Consider the following 21,424-nt stretch of genomic DNA (forward strand, 5'->3'; position numbering starts at 1 on the left):
GAAAATAGTTGATTTAATGATCAAATAGATCAGGACAAAAACACAAAGTTACTGGTTTTATGTGTAAAAAAAACTGTGTATAGTGTTTTTATGCCTTACATAAAAAAGTAAAAAATAATAATTGTATAAGAGCACCATAATCAGATGAACAAATAATATATTTCATAGTCATAGCACAGATGAAAAGGGAAGCTATTTATAAAAAATTAAATAAAATTGTATTAGTCACGTGCTCCGAATACAACAGTGAAATGCTTACTTACGAGCACCTAACCAACGGATAAGAATACGGATAAGAATAAGAGATGAAAGTAACAAGTCATTAAAGAGGAGCAGTAAAAAATAACAATATATACAGGGGGTGTCGGTACAGAGTCAATGTGTGGGGGCACCGGTTAGTTGAGGTAGTTGACTCCTTGTGGATTTGTGCAAAACGATAAGAACCACATTCTCCTTCAATAATAACAAATGCCGACATGAGATTTGAATTTTGAACGATACACAAACATTATTCCATTTATGTTCAGTAAATTCATAATGTTTGTTGTTATATCATTAACAGTTCGCTCTAACAGTGGAGGCTGCTGAGGGAAGGACAGCTCATAATAATGTCTGGAATGGAGTGTAATGGAGTGAATGGAATGGTATCAAACATATGACATTTTTTATTTATTTTATTTATTTCACCTTTATTTAACCAGGTAGGCCAGGTGAGAAAAAGTGATCATTTACAATAAGACCTTACCAAGATAAAGTAAAGCAGTGTGACAAAAACAATAACACAGTTACACAAACTAACATACAATCAACACAATAGAAAAAGCTACGTACAGTGTGTGCAAATGTAGAAGAGTAGGGAGGTAATAAATAGGCCATAGAGGTGAAATAATAATACAATTTAGTATTAACACTGGAGTGATATATGTGCAGATGATGATGTGCAAGTCGAGATACTGGGGTGCAAAAGAGCAAGAGGGTAAGTAATAATATGGGGATGAGGTAGTTGTTTGTGCTATTTACAGATTGGCTGTGTACAGGTACAGTGATCGGTGAGCTGCCCTGACAGCTGATGCTTAAAGTTAGAAAGGGAGATTTAAGACTCCAGCTTCAGTGATTTTTGCAATTCGTTCCGGTCATTGGCAGCAGAGAACTGGAAGGAAAGGCAGCCAAAGGAACTGTTGGTTTTGGAGATGACCGGTGAAATATACCTGCTGGAGCTCGCGCTACGGTTGGGTGTTGCTATGGTGACCAATGAGCTGAGATAAGGCGGGGCTTTACCTAGCAAAGACTTAAAGATGACCTGGAGCCAGTGGGATTGGTGACGAATATGTAGTGAGGGCCAGCCAACGAGAGCATGCAGGTCACAGTGGTTGGTAGTATATGGAGCTTTGGTGACAGACAACATCTAGTTCTCTGATTAGAGTGTTGGAGGCTGTTTTGTAAATGATATTTCTGAAGTCAAGGATCGGTAGGATAGTCAGTTTTACGAGTGTATTTTTGGCAGCATGCGTTAAGGAGGCTTTGTTGCGAAATAGGAAGCAGATTCTAGATTACATTTTTGGATTGGAGAGGCTTAATTAAGGCTAGGGGGCAGTACTCAGAGGTTTGAATGACTGAGGTACCCAAAGTAAACAACCTGTTACTCAAGCCCAGACGCTAGGATATGCATATGCATGGTAGTATTGGATAAAGAACACTCTAAAGTTTATAAAACTGTTAATATATTGTCTGTGAGTATAACAGAACTGATTTGGCAGGCAAAACCCAGAGGACAATCCTTTAAGGAATTTCATTTTTGAGGTCATTGGATTTTCCAATGATTTTCTATGGGAAACTCAAACTATTAGTACCCAGATTGCAGTTCCTATGGCTTCCACTAGAAGTCAACAGTCTTGAGAAATTGTTGGATGGTTTTTATTTGAAAAATGAAGAAGTATTTAAGTGTCACTCATGTGGACTCTAGTCTTTTGGTGCGCGTGAATGAAATAAGTTCATGTCTTGTTTCCCTGTCTGTTCCATATTAAATGTTGACTCCCCGTGCCTGCTTCTCATCTCCGGCGTCAGTCCTTACATATGTATCTGTTGTTCACAGATACCTTATCAGTATTTCTGAGCATTCGAATTGCCATCGATAAATGCAATTGTTCGTTGTCCGTAGCTAATGCTTGCCCATACGATAACCCTACTGTCACCATGGGGCACTCTGTTCACAACGTTGACATCATCAAACCACTCGCCCAAACGACGCCGTACATGTGGTCTGCGGATAAGAGGCAAGCTGAGACGGACGTAGCCATTCAGTACTTTTGAAATGGACAGTGACAAAATTCAGAACATTGGCCGCTCTTACAGTATTCTCCCTTTACAGCAAGCCAGAACAGTATGATAAATAACAAGGGAATATAAAGTAGGCTATGTTCTGATGGGAGAGAGACCAAATTATTACTTTCTGTCTTAGCTACAGTATACATATCTCCCTGGCATAATACATCACTGTTGCATCAGCATACAAGTCACATTTTTGGACTCACCATTGTTGTGCCATACTCACTTGAATAGGAAGGTGGCACAGGGGTCCTTCTTGTCGGCAACCTTCTCAATTACTTTGCCATCAAAGTCTGGCATTCAGTGGATGAACTTGAAGTCATGCTAGATTGACAGCAAGGTCAATGCACTCAAACTTTATGGCTGGTATTGCAAGTGAAGGTCTTTATCCGTTGTCGTGCTTTAAATGGTGTTGGTCGTCATAATGTAGCCTGTAATCTCCTTCACACATGATGACAAAAATAATTTGAAAATGCCTGGGCAGGAGTCGACCGACTCGGCATGGCCCCGCAGCGCTGTCTGACAATTGCAACACAATTGAATGCATGCTAAGGTTCTGGCAAGCACGTACCTATTCTCCTCCGTTTATTGGTTGTGAAGGTCGATGGCTCGTCTATATGTGTTGTCTAGCTAAGCCACAATGTATGATTTCCCCAGTAACCCCAATTTAACAGCATTGTCTATATGTGATTCACAATTTTCATGTTTTAATTCCTTAAACACAGACTTGGACCACACACCTTCTCCACCGAATAGCAGGTAGGGGAAGCAACATAGTGATTGCTTTGCGACACTTCCAGTTAGCCACTGCCTCCTTCCAAACCATTCATTGTTGAATTTGCCATTTCTGACTTTTTGTGTCATGTTTATGTCCAAATCCCAATTGTTACCGAGATATTTTATCTCTAATTTCTCTTCATATGACAAGGATGGAAAAGGATTTGCCAGTAAATTGTTGACATGATTCATGATGTTGACTGCTTATCTAGCGAGCTATCCTGCTAGCTAAGATTTTGAAAGTGTGATGTTGACATGATCAGTCCAGTCAAAGCTACAGGAGATATAATGTAATTTGACATCATTTTGTCCGTGGCCATTGACCTTGAGCCTTCTTTGACGGGCGCTTCTACTGTAAATCTATGGTAGCACCCAAGGGGCTTGAACTGCCTAGCTCTCCCATAGATTCTGTGTTGATGTAGAGTTCCCATCGGTGGTGATGTAGAATTCCCATGAGTGACTGAACCCTGAGCCAATCAGGGCACAACCAGAGAAGATTAACAACGTCTTCGCCGGCTAGCCCTCCACCACAGAAAGCACTGAGCTAGGCTGAAACAGCTGCATGGAGCTGCCTGGCAAAGAAAGAGACCAAGTTTGTATGCTGCTTTACTACATCTCTATTTTTGGTTTACATTATTTGATAAACTGATGTGTGATACCAACTAATATCAGAATGAAATGTAAAACAGTCCACTTCTTTTGTTACAGGTGGGGCTTAAATCAGGTGGGTTTCTGCCTGTGAGATCTCTTAGCTGGTGTAACAGTGCCTGACATTGAGCATTACTCAGTAACCACAATAACCATCTCATATCTTAAAATACTAGTCTGCTTTACAGTACCATGTGAATGAGCCTCATATCTAAAGATATTAACCTAAAAATGATAACATGAAAAGGGGGAGGTGTCTATTTATTATGCCTAAAAGCACTATGGGTCCCACACTCTTCCCTCCAAATGAAACGTAGTCCTTACATTCTGTATTTCCTCTGGATGCTCTTCGGCTCGTCGTCCGTCCATTACATAACGTGTGTCTTCATTTAATGAAATGTGTTGCTTGCTGATATCATCATGCACTATGATAGCTGCCTCTGCCCTTTACGAGGGAAATGTGTCTTAACTGTTAGGTATGTACCCTTCCCTTAACCATAACCCATTACTTGACAAAAGTGCCATGTTCTGTGTCTGGTACTTTACTCAGTCAATGACATAGTATCAACTTTAACTCAGGAACTATTTCCAGTAACTACAACTTGTATGAACTAAAGACTGTTTCACATAGCTACAGTCTGTAAATGACTTGTCTCTGTGACTGACTATTTTACATTACATTTGACATTTTAGTAATTTAGCAGACACTCTTATCCAGAGCAACTTACAGGAGCAATTAGAGTTAAGTGACTTGCTCAAGGGCACAGAGAGATTTTTCACCTAATCTGCTCTGGGATTCGAACCAGCAAACATGCTCTTGCTCTTGGGACGGCAATTATAGCTGTCGTTATCTCCTCAGGCTGCACTTCCTGTGAGCATGTGTGCATGTACTGCTCCATGTCCAGCGGCATCCGTAACAACCCATCGGCGTCTCCATTTGATTTCCCAGGCCGATACTTGATGGAGAACTTGAAATCGGCTAACTCGGCCACCCAACGGTGTGTCGGTGTATTTAGGTTGGCTGTTGTCAATACATAGGTTAGCAGATTGTTATCTGTGTAGACTATGAATGAAGGGGTGTAGTATAAGTAGTCTCGGAATCACTCACATATCGCCCACTTAAATCTCTCACTTTTCGCCCACTTCCATCTCTCACATATCGCCCACTTCAATCTCTCACATATCACCCACTTCCATCTCTCACATATCGCCCACTTCAATCTCTCACATATCGCCCACTTCAATCTCTCACATATCGCCCACTTCAATCTTTCACATATCACCCACTTCAATCACTCACATATCGCTCACTTCAATCGGTCACATATCGCCCACATCAATCTTTCACATATCTCTCACATACTGTAAACTCATATACATTGTGTCATTGTTCATCATGGCCCTGAGACAGCGTGGCCTGCTACATTCACCTGATCAGTTTTTCCCACTGGCTTCCTTTGTGCTCTACAGCCCTTTGAGAAGTCCCCTGATTGTCCACACATAAAGCAGTGATCACCTGTATCATTTTCCTGACAGACACTGCATCCTCTCTTTCCATTCCATCTAGACTAATGAGCAGTCACCGGGGGGGTTGTGCATACTTTTACACATTTCCTTCACTTCCTCCTTCAGTTGCTTCACCACATCAAAAAGCTCAGCGTCCCTTTGACTAGCTGCTGCTGGGGCTTTAAGACTCTTGGTGTTCTTTACAACTTGAGAAGAATGATCTTGGACCTCTAACATTGCTTCTGTGCCACTGGGGCTTTGCTGCTGGATCTGCACCCCAGTTTGTACTTCGCAAATGTTGGTTACTTTACTACTTGTACTCTTTCTCAGTTTGCTTTTTCTTTCATACTCAAAGCTAGCTGCTTCATTCATCTTGACAATTAACATTTTGTCTGTCACTCTTTGATCATCAAGGTAATGTTGAAATGTAATGTGATCACTCAACAGCCCTGTACTAACTGACCTCAATAACTTCTTCTGCATGACCTCTGGACTGTACTGCCCGTCTGACCCTACTCTCTGGCAGCAAATATTAACTCAATTGCACTGAAAATAAAGTTTTGTGGGGACTCACAGCTGTCTTGGGTTATGTTTAATAGCCTGCGGTACAGGTCAATAGAACTGTCCTCCTTGAAACACCCCTTTAAGATTGTTTTGAGTTGGGAAGGGTGAAGTCACTTTTTATTTCAAGCATTTCACATATGTTCAGGCCTGGACTGAAAGCTTGTACTACAGCTTCAATGACTTCAGCTTCACCGTGTCCCTTGTTCAGTCCCATGTCAATCAGATGCATCTGATTTGTGTATGAGAGTTTGTTTGTTTCTGTGTATTGTCACTTCAAATAACCTGTCTGGCTGTGGATATAGCACACTTTGTTGAACTGGCCCTGGGCTGGGTCCATTGTTTCCCGCTTTCTCATTCAACCTCGTGATTTTCTCGGCTAAGTCTTGGGTAGCAGCATGAAAACTCAACTGTAGATCTGAGTATTATTTTTGTACACTCTCAAATGCTTCTTGGCTCCTAACATACTCTTCAGGTTAAGTTCCATCACTTTGCTTTAGCTGGTCTGCTAACTTAAACAGGTCATTCAGATACAGCTTGGCTACATCCCCTTCTTTTTCAATAACTTCATCCATTAATTCCACGATTAGGTGGATAAATGTTTGCCTCCTTCTCTAATTCTCAGCTGAGACTTTAACATAACCACACATCTTTTAGCTATCCTGGCACTGTTCCATCTCCATACTCTGCGTGCGCGCTGCCTCTCTTCTCGTGTGACCGCTGTCAATGAAGGTCCGGTTCTATTTTTAGCTGTGTCATCCATACCGTGGCACAACGTTTCTCCTGGCTAGCTCACCAATTTTGTTGCACACTTGAATAATGACGACAACATTCAAGTGTGTAGAAGTTTAGAACGTTTACGTTCCTTTTTCCCGAAAGCACAAGACAGTGGCTCCCGAGTGGGGCAGAGACAGTGGCTCCCGAGTGGGGCAGAGACAGTGGCTCCCGAGTGGGGCAGAGACAGTGGCTCCCGAGTGGGGCAGAGACAGTGGCTCCCGAGTGGGGCAGAGACAGGTTTGGCCATTATTGTAACTAAGAATGTGTTCTTAACTGACTTGCCTGGTTAAATAAAAAAAATAAAGACAGGGCCATCAGACATGCTGCCTGTATCATCTCTACGTCTCCTTCTACTGATGTTCAAATATCTAAGAGCTCTGAGATGTTTTAGTTGGCCTAACAGTGCCTGTCATTGAGTATTACTCAGTAATAACCACAATAGCTATCTCATATCCTAAAATACTAGCTTTACATACCATGTGAATGAGCATCATGTCTAAAGATATTACCTCAAAAATATAATGTGAAGAATGGGGTGGGGGGGGGGGGTATATTTATTTTGCTAATATTACTATGGGTCCCACACATACAACAAATTACCATGTGCATCTCTCATTTACTTGATAGGCTATTTTAAGTTTATGCTCTATGGATCCGAAACCAGTTGATAACACACAGTAGAATTTAACAGGTGAACAGACAAATTATTATTTTGCATTGAAGTGTGTAGACTGTAAGCAGGCCTACTGTTGTTACATTTCTTGCCGGGTAGAAATGTTTATCGTCAGCTCATTCAAACACTGTTTCCAGTGTGTCCGACATGCACTTCCTGGTCCTATTGGGAGGTGGCGTGGTGCTCAATTCATACCCAGTAACATTAGCGCAGAACGTAAGGTTGAATTTATACATTGTGTATGCTAATGCTTTTACTTTTGTGGATCAATCTGTATCCAAGTCGACTGCCTATAGAGATATATATATATATATTACAGTGTCGACTCGTCATATATATGTAACCTAATTTCAGCCGAAGGTATTTTGAAACCAAATATTACTCTTTTGAATTGGGCGCATACTGTGTGTGCGTGTGTGTGCGCGCGCGTGCGTGTGTACGCGTGCGTGCGTGCGTGTGTGCAGTTGCCCTAATCAAATGATAGAGGTGCTTTTTCCACCTCCTAGTGGTGGGTTGAGTAAAAAACGTGATCACCCACTGAAAATAACTAATGTTCTTGTTTTTTCAGTTGCATTAAATGTTTCAATACAACTTAATATTTTATTGAAGATTCTATACATGTGCTCGTGCATTTTCTATGGGAAAGTAAAATAGCATTAGATTGTTGTAGGCACATTTTCTGAAGAAACCATTTACATCGTTAATATTGTACTCTACAATAGCATGTGAAGTATTCCAATTGAATTTATATATTACCCCCGTGGCAATGCGTTTCTTATTATAACCTTAGCATATGTCTTTATTATAACCTATCCTACTACTGTTATGTTCATTGGTAGGCCTAGTCGAGGTACCGGTAGTGTTAGTCTAACAATAATGTTATTTTTTACATTTACTATTGAGAAGAATACTAAACTGTTCTTAGCAAGTATAATATGTTGTCGATGCTAGTGACGTAGGACTCCCATGCCTTGAATGTGGGAGGACGTAGGGCAGAAATTCGGCACAGACCTCTCAGTTGGTGCCTATGCGCAAGCGGAGGATGCTTCTGCATGTTATTCTTCAGCATCCGGTCTATATCTCAGAGTTGGTTCTCTCGCTGTTTCCATCGAGAAAGTAAAGGACAACGCGAAGTGATATGCTACCTATATTGTATTTTTGTCAAAAACTAAATTGCATTTAATGAAGAATGGAATTTCTTAGGAGCAAGTCGAGAAGAGACTGTACTATCTCTGTCGTTCAGTGAGTATCTCGCCGTTTCTGATTGTGCTGCTACCGAAATGCTTGAAACTGCTGCCTGTTTGGTCGTGCGTAATACCGGGGATTGCAGTATATTGCGAAGCTAGTCTCCTGACAAACAAACAATGTACCCATTCAAGCCTGGCTCAGAACTTGTCCGATGACTGATTCATGATTTAATTTGCTTTTTGGATTGTAAGGAGATCAATGGAGAGTCCTGCGCGCCCGTGCGCCCTGGTGCCATTTTAACACTAATACTGTGTTAATTTGGGCTTGCATGTCTGCACTGAAATTGCCAACTCCAAGACTCATACAACGTTGATGCTGGATAATTCAGCAACATTGTTGTAAAAATGCTGAACAGCGTTTTGTTGCTCAGCGTTTTAACTGTGACCAGTTTCTCCTCGAAGACTGAGAGTCGCAAAACTTCGAAAGACATTTGTAAGAACCGCTGCTCATGTGAGGAAAAGGAGAATATATTGAGCATCAACTGTGAAAACAAAGGATTTACAACGGTTAGTCTATTTCAACCCCCACCGAACAAAATCTGTCAACTCTTTCTCAATGGAAACTTTCTTTCAAGGCTGAATCCAAACGAGTTTGTCAGTTATGGTAATGTGACATCACTTCATCTGGGGAACAACGGGTTACAGGAGATAAAGACTGGAGCTTTTACTGGACTGAGATTTTTAAAACGACTTCATCTCAATAACAATAACTTGGAGATAATCAAGGAGGACACATTTGCTGGTTTAGAGAGTTTGGAGTATTTACAGGCAGATTATAATTACATCAGCGCCATTGAAGCAGGTGCATTCGGCAAATTGAATAAACTCAAAGTATTGATTCTCAATGACAACCTCCTGCTCTCTCTTCCCAACAATGTATTTCGTTTCGTTATGTTAACGCATTTGGATCTAAGGGGGAACCGGCTTAAGATGTTGCCTTTTGCTGGCGTGCTGGAGCATATAGGTGGCATTATGGAGATCCAACTGGAGGAGAACCCGTGGAACTGCACCTGTGATCTGATCCCCCTAAAAGCCTGGCTGGACACCATATCAGTCTTTGTAGGGGACATCGTGTGCGAGACCCCATTCAGACTGCATGGCAAGGACATTACGCAATTGATTAAGCAAGATCTATGCCCCCGACGCAATGCTGGTGATTCCAATCACCGCGCAATGCAGCCTCCCTCTGATTCCCAATACCACGGCCTTTCTCCCACCCAGCACCCCGGTGTCACTCCAACAAAAACCCCAAGGGCCTCCCGTCCCCCTAAAACGAGAAATCGCCCCACACAAAGGGTAACGTCGAGTAAGGACAAACAAGTTTTCGGGCCTATAATGGTTTATCAGACTCGGTCCCCTGTTCCCATGACCTGCCCTAGCATTTGCGTATGCACCTCTCAGAACCCAGACAGTGGATTAAATATAAACTGCCAGGAGAGGAAATTGCATAATATAACAGAGCTTACACCTAAACCTTCCTATCCAAAGAAATTGCATTTAACAGGCAATTACTTGCAGACCATATACAGAACAGACCTAACCGAATACAGCTCACTAGAGCTCCTCCACTTAGGAAATAATAGAATAGCTGTCATTCAGAATGGGGCCTTTGAAAACCTAGCTAATCTACGGAGACTTTACCTCAATGGCAATTACATTGAAAGTCTATCCCAATCATTATTCGCAGGGCTGCAGAGCCTTCAATACTTATACCTGGAGTATAATGTTATCAAGGACATTTTACCACAGACGTTTAACTCCTTACATAATCTGCAGCTGCTGTTCCTAAACAACAATCTACTGAGATCCCTTCCCGACAATGTTTTTGGAGGGACTATGCTGACAAGACTAAACCTGAGAAACAATCACTTCTCCCACCTGCCGGTGCGCGGTGTGCTCGACCAGCTCTCCGCATTCATTCAGATCGACCTGCAGGAAAACCCATGGGATTGCACCTGCGACATCGTTGCGCTTAAAAACTGGATGGAGCTATCCAGCACCAGCGTTGTGGTAAATGAAATCACATGTGATTCGCCCTCCAAACACGCAGGGCGGCTCCTCAGGTCTCTGCGTAACGATGCAATTTGTCCCGAGCCTAACGAGATCACAATAACCAAGGCCCCCACCGTCAGACCCAGCACTGACTCCACTCCTCCCTCTGCCATCACGCCCACAGACGAGCAGGTGCCCGAGATGCATGCGGAGGTGCCCCTGTCGGTTCTCATACTTGGACTGCTCGTGGTTTTCATTCTGTCGGTCTGCTTCGGAGCTGGTTTGTTCGTATTTGTCCTGAAACGACGCAAAGGTGCTGATAGCGTTCCCGCCAGTGCCAATAATGTAGATTTAAACTCCTTCCAGGTACAATATGGTTCTTATAACACAGAACCCACTGCAGATAAAACAGAGACGCATGTGTATAACTACATCCCTCCCCCAGTTGGTCAGATGTGTCAGAACCCCATCTACATGCAGAAAGATAGCGAGCAGGTGGCCTACTATAGGAATCTAAAGGAACTAAGCTTCAGCACCATGGACACTAAAACGTCGGTGTTGCCCCCAAGTCCATATACCATAAGCACAGTGGAGTTCATTGAGAAACAATCTTGCGGCAATCGAGAGCCGGAGCTGCTTTATCAAAACATTGCAGAGAGGGTTCAGGAGCTTCCGACTGTTGGGGCTCTGAATTATAATTTTTGCACTTTACCGAAAAGACAATTCATTCCTCAATATGAAACCACTAGACGACACAACCAGGACAGGTTGAATAAAACGGTTCTCTATGGGACTCCACGAAAGTATTATGCCAATCAATCAAAAAATGAACACCCTGTGCTGCCTGGGAAGCTAAAAACAGAACCAGACTACCTCGAAGTTCTGGAAAAACAAACTGCAATGAGTCAGTTGTAAGATATGGCCCTACTTACTATCATCAGTAATGATTACATCGATTTGTATCTATGTACTCCACAAATTGACGAGTCCAACTCAATTAAAGCAACATAAGCGGTTGCTCTCCATTATTGTCCAGCTGTATTGAGTAAACGTATATGCAGTTATACTATTTTACTGGAGGTTTAAATTATTTCTTCTACTTGAAATATAGTCTGTAGCAGGTACCGCAAGAACTATGTAAACTACTGCTTTGTGCATTTCATATTCTATATTTTATTTCGTCTGTGGGAAGCGATTTCATTTTAATAGAAGAACAGAAGTGAATAATTATGAACTTACTTTCCTGTACATAATAGCCTATTGATGGTGAGTGTGAAACACATGTACTGGTTCCGTCCACTTGGCAACTCATTTATTCCAGAAGTGCCTTTGCACTCCAAGTATTTTATCGTTGCTTTCTGCAAATTGACATTTTATAAGTGCTGTATTTTAAGAATCTTTATGTAAAATATAATTATTTGTCCATTACATTAAACATAACTGAAGAGTGTATGATATTTATGGTAGAGAATATGTTTTGAATATCTAAGTGTCTTTCAAGATGTACAATTTAGAGAATTGCATAATATTGTATGATATAGATGATCAATACAATGCGCCATAAGCGCAATTAAATTTTCACTGAAGCACTTTGTCAAGTCTGAATTAAGCATTAAGATTTTACGTCTCTCTCTCTCTCTCTCTCTCTCTCTCTCTCTCTCTCTCTCTCTCTCTCTCTCTCACTGTGTGTGTGTGTTGTGTGTGTGTGTGTGTGTGTGTGTGCGTGTGTGTGTGCGTACGTGCTTCCATGTGATGAGGAGGGGGTGGGTGGTTTAGGGGCGGTAACAGCACTCTCTTTGATCTATAGACCACTGTGTATTGATGAGGAATTTGCTGAGCACTTTAGCTGAATGACGCTTGTGCATGCAATTTATCGACCAGCGTTGCTATAGGTCCCTCACTGTAATACCACAGGACTACCATTCATTTCATACCTATAATATTTTCCTCAAAAGGTAGAGAGCAGCAGTGTCCTCTAAAATTATAGATTATTTACCAGTACGTTACGATTTACGGATGATAAAAACTACTGCTCCACAACAACTGATCTCCTGTAGCCTACCTGAAACGCACAACATGATGATTAGTTCTCAACGCTCCTTATACCAAAAATAGATTGTTTTTAGTGGATTTAAAAGGACCAGTTTATGTTTTGACCTTCAGGTGACATTTGCTTTGAAGTCTGCTGTGGGCATAAATACAGTACCTTCTCCAAACCCCGGTTATTCTGCTGTTTGTCTCTCGTTTTGTTTTTGCCCGTCGCTTCACGTAGCTATTGTGTCGCTGTCCATGGTGCTGAATGTTTTCTTCTTACTACTAACGATGCATTTTCTATGGATTCTACTACAGTAAGGGGACTTTTCACTTGCTTTGTTCGATTTCACATTGACTTTGTTATGAGTGCACCATGTTTATGTTGTTGTTCTTAATCATTAATTAATTAAACTGAGAACTAAATCAAATTGGGAACTTAAATTAGCAATAACTGGCCTACTTGTGATTTAATTGAACCATTATTTTAATGCTTATGTGAGTCTTACAATCCTGCTATTATGCTTGTGGGTAAGTGAGCTTGTGCTTGTGGGTAGCAGAGGCCATTTGAGTTGGTGTGAGTGAGACTGAGTGAAAGTGCTGTTCATTCCTTCTGAAACAGAGTGATTTTCTTTCCTGCATGGCACAATGGGTCTCTGTGTTGCTGTTTACTGCTGCTGTGGAGAATGAGGGGTTAGACATGTCTTGCACACCAATGAGGCTCCTCCCTCCCCACCACACACAGATGTCGATGGCATGCAATAGCTTTACAATAGAAGTTATCAATCACTCCGGTCAGTTGACACCAGAAGATAGGATACAATATTATACATTGACAAACGTGGTGTGCTTAACAATTTGAGGATGACTTTGAAGTATGTGATTGTGTGTGCTTGAATGACTGTTGGATGTTTTTGGGACACAGCCTGCTCTCTAGAGCTTCACTGGGATAGTTTTGTCACAAACGATTTCCATCCATGGAAAAATCCATAATAAAGGAAGCAATTGAGATCTATCTTATTTGATCAGCATATTGTAATTGATTCACTTTAAATGAACCCTTTTTCATTTAATTCCAACAATATGGTTCCTGTTGTAGACTAAGGTTCTACATGGGGGATGTAAACTTTGACCTTGTTTTGCTAAGATGTGAACTAGTGTGAATCAATGGAGACTGCTTGGGGCCTCTCCTGAGGCGATCATGGACCTCTTCATAAATGCTCTTGGGCAAGTTCATGTTTATTCAAAGGTTGGACTGTTTTTTTCCCCTCTTTGATTTGTGATGAGGCCCAAAGAGAGTGGCCTATGCTTGTTGTGTATGATACTGAATCTCTTTGACATGGTGGAGACCAAGAGACTAGTGGGAAGAATGGAAGGTCGATATTCCTCTTTCCCAGGGTCCCCGGAATTGGCCGGAGTCACAACCAATTCACTCTCATAGTAAGGAAGTGATGCCAGATTGTGACATTTGAAAGGTCAGGGTCCATAATGTGTTAATATCTCATATTTTGGATCACTATAGATGCATTGTTCCACATTAACTGTTGGTTATAAATTTCAGAGTTTCTCTAAGAAATGTTCAGATAAATGCTAGGCTCCTACTGCATATGGTAATGCTGCTGCAGGATTGTTTTTTGCATTCATTAAATCAAAGTAATCAAGTACACAACTTAAAGTACAGTTGCAGTTTTTTTGCATTGCTTTGGGGAATTTTTCACAAGTATGTGGTACATTTTCACAACTCTTATTATAAAACTCCAAACAGATCATCCATAAGACAGTTGTTTCAAAACTCTATGCACATTTTCAATTGACCAATTACAACACACAAAACATAATGACTTTTTCATCTTAATGTGTTTCATCTAGAAATACATGTTCACATAAAGTAACTGCCTTTCACAATGCAATGCTCACTTTACTTTGATGAAATACGTTTGACTGTTACTTAATCCGACTGCTCTTAATTGATGATCACTAACACATTTGGTAAACCTATAGATTTGACATGTCCTATAGATTTGACATGCCTGGCCTACTACAGATTATGAACTACATAATGAAAATGTATGTCTGTGAAGTAGAAACACGACAAGTATAATATGTACTTCTATAATGAGGACAATTATGATTTTACTGTACAGTATTAAAACATACATATCTGCGAGATGTACCGTATGTAACAAACCAAATCAGTGTTTATGGGTAGCAGATGATACAGCAGGTTCAATGAAATGCTTGTGATTCTGGCTCCTGTAGTGCAGAAATACAATAGCAACATGCAAATAATTCACACTGCTTTACTTAGATTTTATTGACCAATACAGTACTGTAATATATTCAATTTATTTAGCAGATACTTTTATCCAGAGTGAACCCAGTGGGAATCTAACCCACAACTCTGTTGTTGCTAGTGCCACACTCTAATGAACAGTTCCACTACAATACAGGAGAACAGTGCTGTAAAATAGAATATATGACTGCAATGCAGGTGGAAGGTGTATGATGGCCATCCCCATGAGCATATCACCCTCCTTCAGTACATGGATGAGGCATGCAATGATTTCAATCCAGACCTATGTAAGGCTTGGATTCGCCATGCCAAAAGGTTTTTCCCTAGGTGCATGGGGCAGAGGGTTGCCTAGTGGTTAGAGCTTTGGACTAGTAACCGAAATGTTGCAAGATCGAATCCCCGAGCTGACGAGGTCTGGCGTTCTGCCCCTGAACAAGGCAGTTAACCCACTGTTCCTCGGCCATCATTGAAAATAAGAATTTGTTCTTAACTCACTTGCCTAGTTAAGTAAAGGTAAAAAATGAACAATGAGGATAGTTATTGCCTCATGTGAAAACAGTTATGTAGCATGCTACATTCAAAGGGCAATTTTGTATGTTAACTTGTTTTGCTATTGGATTAACTGGTTGTTAAAGGAACGAAATTGAGAAGGTATTGTGTTTTGTTGATGAAACATTATACTGTATTATATTTCACAGTAAACTTATTTTTGGGATTAATGGTTGAGTGGTGAAAGATGTCTACAAACAAAATTAATGCACACCGAAAGGTTTAGAATGTTAGACTGGCTCCGTTACAAGTGTTACCAGATTGGAGTTTTGTACTAAGAGTTTAGAAAATTCACCACATAATTGTGAGAATAGCTAAAATAAAAACACTGTAATTGAAATCTTCAGCCTGAAATATGAGTCATGGTCACATTATATTCAGAGCTTAATTTTAGTCATTTCAAGCATCCAGTCACTAGAGTCAATGTTTCCTGCCGACTGGGCTATGGATATATTATGTGTTCTAGTCTTTGTTGAGAGAACTAACTCTCTCTCCCCCAATCTCTCTCTCTCTCTCTCTCTCTCTCTCTCTCTCTCTCTCTCTCTCTCTCTCTCTCTCTCTCTCTCTCTCTCTCTCTCTCTCTCTCTCTCTCTGTGTGTGTGTGTGTGAAGTCTTCTGTCCCACAGTCCTTTGATGAATAATGCACCAGTTTCATGGCTGCGTAATAATTTAGGCATTAATGATTGGCCATGTTAGATGTTGACAGAACTCCTTGAACAGCTGTCACAGAATAAACAACCTTGTAGTCTCTGCACAATGCACAGTCTTCTGCCTTGTAAAACAAGTGTGTGATCTATGAACCCTGAAGTGGCGATGGTTTAAAACACACAGCCACAACCTCTCTGTTAAACACACTAAGTAAATGGTAAAGGTTGTTGGACTCACAGCCATGACTAAGATCAATGGGACGCTTGCCTCATATTTGCGTATGGCCGTGTGGTAAAGGAATAATGACAGACTGCAGACTTCTCCAAAGGTTAACTCAAGCCACATCTGACCTTGTGTCCACTTCTATCGGAGCACAGCACATTGATCTTATTAGAAAAAGAGAGTAAGAGAAATTGAATTCAAACTCCATCCAATGGCAGTGAGAAAAGGTAGTGTACACTTACAATATATGGCACATAGGCTTGCTAGCATTCACTTCTGTGCGATTCCGTCATATGAAAGGTTGCTGGTTTGAACCCTCAGCCAACTAGGTGAAAAAAATCTGTCAATGTGCCCTTGAGCAAGGCACTTTAACCTAAATAAGATGCTCTGGATAAGTATGTCTGCTAAATGACTGACATGTAAGTGTAAATATGAGGTTACATTTAGTACAGAATTCAGAAGTCATGTAAAGGGGTAATGTGAATTTATGAGTATGTTATTTAATTAAGTGTTTACTTTGTTTGACACTTTGGTCCTTTGTAGCTCAGTTAGTAGAGAATGGCGCTTGTAACGCCAGGGTAGTAGGTTTGATTTTCTGGACCACCAATATGTAAAATGCATGACTAAGTCACTTTGGATGAACACGTCTGCTAAATGGCATATACTGTATTATTATTATTATTATAATAAGTGGAGATTGATCCACGTATGTGTGAGTGAGAAACATCTAAATAAAAGCCACCATCTTCAACCATCCTCCCACCGCTCTGCCCCGTACGTCGCTGCATTTTAAAACACTTTTCCACATGAGACAGTATCAATAAGCCTTTCCTGTTCAATGCCTTCCATAAAATCTAATCACTGCAGTCATTATTCGGCACTTGAAGTGTGAAGCGGCTACACAGTAAGCCAATGTCCCAGGGAAGACTTTATTGGTTTGTGTAACAAGGCATGGCAAGTGGCTCCTCTAGGATCAAATCTCCCACTGGTTAGCAGTCCTACCCTTTGACCCTCACACAATGGAGCACTCATGTCCCAGGAAGTGCATGGAGGCCTTTCTCCCAGCAGCATGGAAAAGTCTTTATTTTTACCCCCAGGAAGGCAATAGAAATCAACAGCTTGGTTGTCAGACCAATATAACTCTCTCAGCTCTGTATATGGACTATGTTATATAGGATATCATGCAACGATGAATAGGAAAGGCTTCTGATTGGTTAACTCCAACATACCTCCACCATTCCTATATTTCCAACTATAATTTGTATTAATATATTTGTATAGATTTCTATTCACATCCATGGCTCAATCTGCCTTGTCTTATACAATACTGTATATTTATAGCAATATATATTGCTGGAACATGACTAATAATGTGTTGAATTGATAATATAGCCCCTGACGGCAGGTGTTTGTCACACACAGTATGTGATAGCAGTGCCTTTGGGAACTCACATGGAGGTCTGGCGGCTCCTCATCAGTGGCTTAAAATAAAACATTATCCACATCGACTAACATGAATGGAAACGTGATGATGAAGTACAAAAAATAAATAAACCTTTGAAGCCATAGAAAGTGCAATTGCCTGCAGGAAAGTCACAATCCCAATTTTTGGCAGTGCATAAATAATTTCAACTACAGCTGGTTCTTCAAATGTGGCTACTGCATTTTCGCATTTCAATTTGACACAGCCAGTGCTCTTTCAAGGATTCCGGCATTCAAATAATTCCTCCTATGCAGAAGTATAAGCAGGATCAGTAAATGGGCCATATTTGAGGATTTTATTGAGGCAAAAAAATATATATATACATAGAAAGAAGGAGAAGCTTGCAGGAAAAACTATCAGAAATAATATAGGTGGACGGTTTCTTAGGAAAGATTTTCTCCGTCTGTCAGTCATTTGACAAGATGGGCTCCACACCTACAAAACAACTATTATTGGTTTTCTCTTTTCATTGAAATATTGTAATAGAAATAAAGATTCAAATCTGCAATCCTACTCAACGAATATATTACGATACTATTTAATTATATCCATGGTATGACTAATAACGCAGGGCTTACACATTGGCATGCAAATATTAATGTGTGCTCTAGATTTCTGTGTTGCTGTCTTTGTCTATAGAAGGGAAGAGCACCGGAGGCCCTATGGTAGTCTGTGAATGATAACCAGCCGTTCTCTGCAGGCAACAGCATAGTCACGGATGATGGTCCAGATATCCTGACAATCAATGGTAAGCTCAGACTGTGTTAGTGGGGGGATGCATCCATGTCAAACTGTTTGTCAGTTGAATGCAACTGACCACTGACGCCCTTGAGGATGCATTTACACCACCCGCCGCCAAATTACACTTCGCATCCCATCAAACCCTTATTCAACAACAACTCAGATGGAGGACCCAAAGGAGGCCTCTCTACGGCCACAGCTAAGGCTACGACCATCCGTCTGTTGACTAGTGTGACTCAAATGAAGACGAGACTGTCTGTTTGACTTAACGTTAATCTGTCTGCTGCTAATGTCCTTTCATTGTTAGATGGCTGGAGGGCAAGATGCACTCTGTTGCTCAAGTGAAGGACAGCATAACAGTAAATCTATGTATTGAGTTACAGGGTTGTAGTGTATAATGGCATTGTATATTACAGTTCTTAAAGACACTATGCAGAGACTTTTAGTCTACATTGCATTAGCTTCCCTTTTAGCATAGCATGTGTACCATCTAAACCATATTTAAAGGTCACATCCATGAGGGTTGCTGAAGAAGTATTGAATAACAAATGTTTGTCATTTTAGTTTAGATCTACATCAATATTTTAGTCATTTAGCAGACACTAATATCCAGGGCGACTTGCCGTAGTGAGTGCATACATTTTCAGACTTTTTCATTATTTTTTTGTACTACTTTTTTCCCACTCCTACTGAATGCCAGTGAGATACTGCCCTAGGAGCTCACCAATCAACCTTCCATGTCCACCCAGTCTGAGAATGATAAGTGAGTCCACAGGCCCATCCATCTGTGAGTACAGCAGAATCTAAAGCCCTAAAACATCCCTGTATGGGTTCAGGCAATTTCTCAGGTAAAAAAACTCATGTCCAAATGCTTCCTTTGAAGCTTGAGTGGAGCACTGTATCAGATGTATTGGTATTGGCTTCAAAAAGCCTCTTATTTCATGCTTCCATCTCTGAATGTTTCCTTTAGATAAAATCAGTCTTGCATAAATGGAGCTACTTGCACAGATATTTGAATTAGTTCCAAAAGTCACACCTCTGGTATATTGAATGAGGGGAGAAGATGGCTATGTTAAAGATGATTTCTAATCATTGTATTGTGGAACACAGTCCATAGCTTGCTCAGAATGGATTTTTCTCTCCTATTCACAACTGTTTTTAGCATGGCAAACTGAACAAAATTACAAGCCCCGATACACAATTTCTGTTAAAATTGCAAACCCCTCTTGTATGCTGTTAAAATCATATTCAGCAACTGAACCGGCGAGTGATTAACTGACGAGAATATAGAGTTATTAAGTGCCCAAAGATTCACAAGCTATCTAGCCTTCTCTGTTGACAAATCTTTAAACAACAAACAAAAGACGGCCATTTATCTCAACGTGCCATTGAGGACGCAAATTGAGCATCTTATTCATACATCAATAACCAAAACAACCAAAAATCAACACAGGCATCAATTGTACAATTAATATCTGTCCAATTGGTAAAGTCCATTTCTTTTAGCAATGATCATTTTCACATATTGACTGCAGGGGCAAGAAGCCCTTCAATTTAAAAAGTAATACCAAACCAGTGTTTACTGAAGTAGGCTAGAGATCCTGTGAAAATGTGTGATGAGATACCTCAGTAGGCCTGTCCTCCCACCACTCAGTATGAGATGAAATATCACCAAATGTCCATCATTATTTTCCAGGTGGCTGCAGCCCACTGGGCGTCGTTGAGACATCTAAAGCCTCTTTCTTTGTTCCCTCTGTGTTCCTTAGCAGGGCTAATCACCATGCAATGGATTGTGCCACCAATTACAATGACACAAGTGACTTTCACGACCTGGTGCGCACAGCGTGTACAACTCTACATATAAATTATTCACAGTGGTGGAGGTCTGATCAGCACTTTCTGGGCACATGCAGAGAAAGATGGTTCTGTGTTCCTGCCACTTCTGCTGAAACCTAGTCCCTTTTCACCCCTACTAGTTAAATTCTCTTTACACTGATTAATTGCATGCTTTTTCTACCATTGTATCCAAACCAATTTATCATGTCATACGCTCACCACCCCGTCATACAGATGTAGGACCTTCATTTGAGCCAGTTTGCAAAAAGTAATGTGAATTATTCATGTGGATTATAATTGTGGAATTTAATTCATGGACATTTTCTGTAGGGGAAAATCGTTTTTTCATTAGGGCAAATCAAGTCTGTCATTTTAAGTGGAAATTACAAATTTTAGAAGCCTTTTTAAACGTCAAATACACTATAAGGTTGCATTTCCTACTTCAAAGGATTATTCTCAGCAACAAAATAGTGATCAAATTGAGATCCTACATCTGTAACACTAACATTCTGTCCCAACTCTATTTCACCTGTAGGCTACCATTTGCACTTGTGTGTCCATTCAACCCTGCTTTCCAAATCTCTCACTATTCTTTTCTACTGTCATACAATACCAAGTGGCAGGCTATGATGGAATACTTGGAACTCACCTATCCAATTGGCTACCCTTCCAGCTGTCGGTCACATTGCTAGAATAACAAATTGTGCCTTGAAGAATGACAGCACACATCATTAATTCTATAAGTGGGGCCTAGGAAATTGCTATTGGATGCAAACACACAGAGCCCGACTGGAGTTTGGCTACATGGTGCCCTATTCTCCAGGGTTCATTAATTTGACATTATCTGCTAATTAGGAACCTTGATTAAAGCTAGAGAGTGGAGAGGAAACAGCAAAACAGAACATTGATTCCTGCTTTGGAACATTGGTGGACAGTTAGGAGTTAGTCTCCATCAGCAGCAAACAGAGAAAACAAACAAGAGACTGAAAAGTCTGCAAATAATCCCCTTCAGTGTTGATGGTTTGTGTGCTGTCAACTCATGCAGAAATAATCAGAAAGTTGCACCAACCTTATTCAACCCTATTCAACCCTACTATGTCCTGTATTTTGCCTCA

General features: G+C 40.7%; 1 protein-coding gene across 1 annotated transcript; it reads left to right on the forward strand.

The window, feature by feature from the left end:
- The first annotated feature begins 8,294 nt into the window (after positions 1-8,294).
- Positions 8,295-14,206, forward strand: LOC118363325 (SLIT and NTRK-like protein 2). Its single transcript, XM_035744049.2, has one exon. It carries the CDS (start codon positions 8,860-8,862, stop codon positions 11,419-11,421), a length of 2,562 nt encoding a protein of 853 aa, XP_035599942.1. The 5' UTR covers positions 8,295-8,859; the 3' UTR covers positions 11,422-14,206.
- Positions 14,207-21,424: the final 7,218 nt, after the last annotated feature.

The sequence above is a fragment of the Oncorhynchus keta genome, chromosome 30 (assembly GCF_023373465.1).
Source record: "Oncorhynchus keta strain PuntledgeMale-10-30-2019 chromosome 30, Oket_V2, whole genome shotgun sequence".
In the NCBI taxonomy this organism is placed as follows: domain Eukaryota; kingdom Metazoa; phylum Chordata; class Actinopteri; order Salmoniformes; family Salmonidae; genus Oncorhynchus; species Oncorhynchus keta.